Source organism: Alligator sinensis, unplaced genomic scaffold, assembly GCF_000455745.1.
Source record: "Alligator sinensis unplaced genomic scaffold, ASM45574v1 scaffold1670_1, whole genome shotgun sequence".
NCBI lineage: Eukaryota > Metazoa > Chordata > Crocodylia > Alligatoridae > Alligator > Alligator sinensis.
Window position 1 is genome coordinate 129,635 of NW_005843380.1, and position 6,383 is coordinate 136,017.

The following is a 6,383-nucleotide window of genomic DNA, read 5'->3' on the forward strand; positions in this document are numbered from 1 at the left end:
TATATATATATATATATATATATTCAGAGTCTATTTCACCTCTGTATTATTTTAGTTTAACATCATATGTTCATATCAATGTGTTTCTGTGCTACATGCTGTACAATCTGGTTGGAATTTATTTTCTATGTAAACACTTCCCAATATATTTTATTACAGTCTTTGAAACAGTTAAAATTAAATGGCAACAAAGAGAAAACATATATTGCTACAATACATAGTATAAGGGTGAAAAAATTTTTAAATTGCATTTAAAACTCCATGAACTAAATATTGTTGCTGATTACAGAGGCTTCAGTATGTGATAATACATTTTTGATCTATAAATATTTATTTTATGCACAATAATAAATTCAGAAAGAGTAAGCAGCATATTATGCTGTATATACTGTTATTAGTTACCACTGATAACCTGATTAAACAAAATGCTGAGTGCCCACAATTCTCATTTACTTTAGCACATGGTAGGATATGGTCCATATCTCATAAGACTCACGCAAAGGACGTAATGATGCAATGGAAGATTATGATAAAAGTTATAATTGTTTATGGATACTTCTCTGATCGAACAACTAAATAGACTGTTTTTAATAAGCATTGGTGTGTGCAACTCACAATACTGCATGTGGCTGCATCATTTGTGCATTACAATTCCTGCAACAGTATATGTACAACACATCTTGAATTTGCAAAACAAGTAGGATTGAAATAGTTATGTAATACTTACAAATTATCACAGGCAAACAAAATACTATAAAACAACATTTTAAAACAGTGAAGTTGAAATATTTAGTGACTGTATTTCTTATGGAAAACAAAAATAAAATGTAGTCTGTGACACACTTCCTGAAATTTTAATACTGGTTTTCAGGTGTTAACAATCTAAAGTGCTTTCGTATTTCATATAATTTTTATTCTCAGTGTATACAAAACTGAAAATATATATAAAATTATTTTGTAAATGTGTGTATGTGCTATTTAGTCTATTCCTGTTGCCTTGCCTAAGAAATTTGCATTACCATCTTCAAAATCTCTCTTTTGAAACCAGGCCTTTGAATTTGTTCCTTGAATATAAGCATCCAGAAAATAACAAATCCCAGGGATATCACTGGGAAAGTTTGGAGGAAGTTCTTCTCTTGAACGAGGTGTGAACACAAAACCTGGATACTCCTTAAGCAGCCTATGAGAAAATTAAAAGGATTTGATTAAATATTAAATCAAACATTAAATTGTTGTAACTAGTGAAAACTTCTATCAACCTTCTTCATACATGATTTGTAAATCAGGACACGTTCTGTTTCAACACCTTTATGTTATCCAATGAACAGATAAATTATCCTGCTTAGCTGGCATTCCCTTTGATTACTGAGTGATTTAGTGGTCTATGAGACTATCAAACCAAAACATAGTCTCTCTTTCTATTAAAACAAGGCAATATATTTGCTGTAAATACTTTTAAAAATCTATTTAACATTAGCTAGTAAATCAAATTAGATTATAAGCCTGGCACCCGAATAAACCTTTCAATCAAAGAAATACCAAAAGGGTCTTAATACAGTGCTTAAGCCACCAAGCCTGGAAGCAAAGGGACTCCATGCTCTAACCAGGACCCTTGTCTCAGTGGATCAGAAACTTGCCTAGTCCTCTTTCCTTTTAAGCCAATATATATTAAATACAAAGTACAGTGGCTTATCTTGATATACTGAAACCAGGAAGAAGTACTCTGACTAGCTGACATTTCCAAGTGGTCTTCAGGTGTAACATTACATGAAATACATTGCAATAATCCAATCCAAATGTGACAAACTTGGGAAATAATGGTGTTGAAGACTATATTTGACATCACTTACCATTGACTTGATATATGCATATAGATAAAAAAGCATTCTTGGCCCCCATTCTTGACACCCAGAAATAATTAGGACTATAACAGGGATTTCTATATTGTGAACCAGAGGCACAAATATACAAATCCATTATTCCTTTTTAATAGGAAGAAAAATCATTTCCACCAGTCTTCTTCTTAATAGGAAGAAAAATCATTTCCACCAGTCTCTCAATTCCATCCAATGATGACACCTGTTTCTTTATCTGAATTATTTCCCTATATTACAAAGGTATCAGGGAGAGGACTAGAGTTGTGCTCTGTTTCACGAGGGAGTCGTTTCATATTTCAAATAATGACCAAACACATTGGTCACTGAAAAGAACAACTTAACTGCAACCCTATTCACTTCCAGTAGTTTTCATAGCAGAGTCAACAATACCTTGTGGTCATTTATATCAAGGACTGCTAACTAAAAAAATCAGCATAGTCATCTCTTTCTTACTCTTTATTAGAAGACCATTGACCAGTCCAGTCTAGGTGTCATATGAAAGCTTAAAATTTCACTGAACTAGGGCCCAGAAAACTGAATAAACCAGGTACTGGCACAGTTGCTTTATCACAATTTTCTTACTTATCCTCCCTAAACAAAATTAAAAGATCTGGCAACAGTTAATGAGTTTATCAATCACTAGAAATGGTTTCTTAAGGAGATATCTGTTGTTCAGTTTTATTATTATTTTCAAAGGAGCCTAAGTCAGTTAGGTGCCCAACTCATACTGGAAATTATTTAGTTCAGCATGGATCAGACTTCAGAAGAGGAAGAAAAAAAGCCAGACATGTAAAACTTCAAGGTCAATAGCAAAATGTATTCTATTTATTCTGAGTTGTTACTTGTAATAAATATGACATGGGAAAAATACATATTCTTTCTCACTCTTTCCTTTGCTGTTGCTACTGGCTGGATGGTTCCTGGCTAAATGATGCAATCATGAGCTATACCGTCAAAAAAAAAATCTCAGGAAAACAAAACTGAATTTTGTTCAGCATTTTGTTCTGAACTTTGTTAAAAAAAATGAAGACAACAATTGAGAAAGTACTACAGAAACTGTCACAAGTTTAGATGAATTTTAAGTACTGTACCTGTAAGTTGTTGGACTGACATTTATTTTCCTAGGTACACTGCAGGACTCGAACTTATTGGCAAGAGTTACATTATTTCCAAAGAGACAATAACGTGGCATTTTAACTCCAACAACTCCAGCAAAGACAGACCCAGAATGGAGACCAATACGCATCTTTAAATGAAAGACATAAAGCAGCTTTTATTAGGTATAGTAATAATATTCTTACAGCAAGTTAGCTTTAGTACTTCACCTTTGAATGAAAATATTTTAGAGGTGCTCATATTTAGTGGTGGGCTTGTAATTTTTTAAGACATGTTCTATTATCATTAGAGGGCCATAAGCTTGCTTAAGGAAAGACTAAACTGCTTAAATTTTCAGTCCATTAAAATCAAATCACCATTCACGGTCTTACTGACATCATCCAGCCCTAAACTGATCCAGGAATTACATCATACTATTATTATCAGGAATTATTGTCATAAATCTGAAATGCTTTTCTAAATATTTAGAGCAAGGGGTGCTGTACAGTAAAGAGGTGAGCTGGTAGAAAGGTAAGATGTAAGCAGTTCTGGTTTTGTTTTTTTGGGGTTTTTTTTGGACTCCCTCTATACATTACAGATATCACACAATTAACTGATTAATTGCGCAGTTACCCCAAGACCAGTTACATGTGCAAAATACCTATCAAGCCATAAAAAGGTTCAACCGGCTATAAAGTTAGACCTTGAAAATGTGTACTGAGTTTATAGCCGGTTGCTATCAAGCTTTAATTTGCACGTGTTTTAATTTGCATGTGTAGCAGGGTCTCCCCTAGGACAGGCAGCCCCCACAGCTGACAGGGCTCCCAGCTGCAGAGGTGCACTAAGGACTGCTGGGGCTTACGAGTCTCATAACTGAGGGGACTCTCAGCCCCAGCAGCTTCCAACTCTGCAAGAAACCCCCAGGCCTGAGGGGGGGGCATCACAGCTGCCATGATCACCCAGCCTTGGGGTGCATAAAACCCCCAGGGTTCCAGGATCACATGCGATTCCATTCATCTGGTGTGTGGGGTGCCCCCACAGCTGGGAGCCCCTCAACTAAAGGGCTCCCAGATATAGGGCCTTGATTCTTGCTGGTGCAGGGGGAGTCCGAGACCAGGTTCCCTGCCAATCAGCAAAAGGGCACAATGGGATCTAATGCAAAATCCCACAAACACACCTCCTGCCATGCATGGATCTCGCATTAGATCCCATTGTGCCTTTACCTGCATGTGCACAGGGGGCCTCAGGGATGTAAAATAAGCTCTAAAGAAAGGAAATGGCAATGCATAGACCAAATTCCCAGCTGAACTCTGTTGAGATGGGCCTTCCTAGAATACAACCTACTGTATTTACTTTTATCCAACATGAGGGTTTTTTTCTCCAGCCTCAGGGCCAGAGCTCCTGGTGCTGCAACCATTGCTGCATGGCCAGGCTAGAGCCAGAGTGAACATGTGCTCCAAGTCTGAGCCAGAGACAGGAAGGATAAACAGCAGCTGGAGATGCAGGGAGGACATGGAGCAGCGATTGCAGGGGCAGGGCTATATGCAGAGTGCCCAGGCACCAGGGGGCAGAGGGCAGGAGTGCAGGGGGGAAACTGATGGGTAGGCGGGGGGGCAAGCAGCAGGGGAAGGCAAGTGATGGGGAGCACTGGTGGCAGGAGGCAAGGGACAGAGGTCAGGCCCTCACCCCGCCAACTGCCTGCCCCTGTTACCAATTGCCTTGGTGCAGCGGGGCCGGAAATGAATTTAAGACAGCCCTCCAAAAGTTAGATTCTATACATGGAAAATTATAACACATTTATACATTTTCCAGGTATATAATAATTACTTGGGGGGTCTTCTTAAATTCAAAGTAGTCTTGGTTTTGGGTAACTAGGGTTCGCAGCTGGGGCGATCCACAGGAAGGGCCCGGCTTGTGTCCAGAGTCGTCGCTGCCGTCGGTAAGCGCCTCGTCTAGCCATGGCTTGCTCCCAGCCCCACTTTGCACCCCCCAGCCTGACCAACTCAGTCCTTAGAGCCAATCCTTATCCTGAACGGTTACTAAAATGAGGGATTTGTATAACTGTTGAAATAGTCACAGTACCAAAGGTATAGGTTGCAGGAGTATGTGAGAGTTTCCCTGTCTTCTGAAATATGTCTTAGGATTTGCATATTTTGCTTATTTGATGCTGGCCTTTGTTTCATCTATTTGATTTGTCTCCCTTTTTAGAACCTATTATCTGGTCTTTTCAGAACAGGATTCAGAGTTAGCAGCAGGGCGGTACTGGAAAGTTTGCATTGTTACTGCCTGTGCTGTTCCATCTCTTTGCATCAACAGAGCTCTCAATTCCACACCTCCAATAAGGGCTAAATTCATAATCTGTATAATTTTAAATAGAAAATCCTCTCTCTCTGAAACAAGAGCAACATCCACCCACATAGAAGAGCTAGCCAATTATTAAGGTATGCACATTAAATAGTAATCTGGTTTAAAATAATAATTTGCAGTCAGGCTTTTTTTCTCAGAAAATTCGTTACAGAAAGCAGACTGTCTTAGAATTTTTATTCTGCAAAGCCACTACTGCTTCCATGAAGAGACAAAAAATACAGGCAACTTCAGTTGCATTCCAAGTGTGTATCATCTAATGCAATGCAAATTATATTTTGTATATTACATCATTTTAAAATCAATTTTAAAAGTGTAATAGCATTTCTCAACTCAAACTATGGCAGTTTATGCTATAAAGTATAAACCTGTTAATTGAATACCATCAAATGTTTTCTGCATCCTGATTATATTTTATTTTTACCTTCAAGAGTGTGAATTACAATAAGCACTGGTTGATTCTATGGCATGGCTTTATTCTCTGATAAAATAAAGATCATGCCATCATCTTAATAAACATAATAAACATTTATTTAGCCTTAGATAGTAATTTGCTTTAAATTAAAATTGCAAGGCGGGGCATAAATTTAAAAATGAATTAATAAACAAAAACTGGAAAATGTGGTTGAAAAGGAAAAAAAACATTGAAGAGGAAGTCAGAGGCCTGGAGGAAGTCAGAGGCCTGTGTACTTACTTAAAATAGGGTCCCACCCAAAACATACTGAATTTAATACAAATCTACACATCCATGTTTTGGAGCAGGGCCAAATGTTGCAGATCTTTGTGAAAATGACAAAATAACTGACCATTCCCTTTACTGTCATCATGCACAGGAGTACATTTATTCCCTCTAATCTCATTCATTTCATTCAATGAGATGTAAAACCATGTTTAAAGTGCAACATGTGCTTTTGAACTGAGGCTTTGTATGTTATAAATCTACTGATTCATAACACAATTGAGGTATTGACTTCATATAGACTGTAATTTTATTTTAATTGTTTAATACATAACTGAAAAAATCTGTCAATAAGAGCACAGGAATGC

At 37.4% G+C, this 6,383-nt stretch overlaps 1 protein-coding gene across 2 annotated transcripts in view; it reads right to left on the reverse strand.

The window, feature by feature from the left end:
* Positions 1 to 166: 166 nt before the first annotated feature.
* GUCY1A1 (guanylate cyclase 1 soluble subunit alpha 1) overlaps positions 167 to 6,383 on the reverse strand; it is a 30,133-nt gene continuing 23,916 nt past the window's right edge. For both annotated transcript variants that reach the window (XM_006038529.3, XM_025195047.1), the window contains exons 8-9: positions 2,969 to 3,123; positions 167 to 1,180 (exon numbers count right to left, since the gene is read on the reverse strand). In XM_006038529.3, the coding sequence (XP_006038591.1) occupies positions 979 to 1,180; positions 2,969 to 3,123 (357 nt within the window). In that variant the 3' untranslated portion in view covers positions 167 to 978. The remainder of the gene's footprint in view (positions 1,181 to 2,968; positions 3,124 to 6,383) is intronic.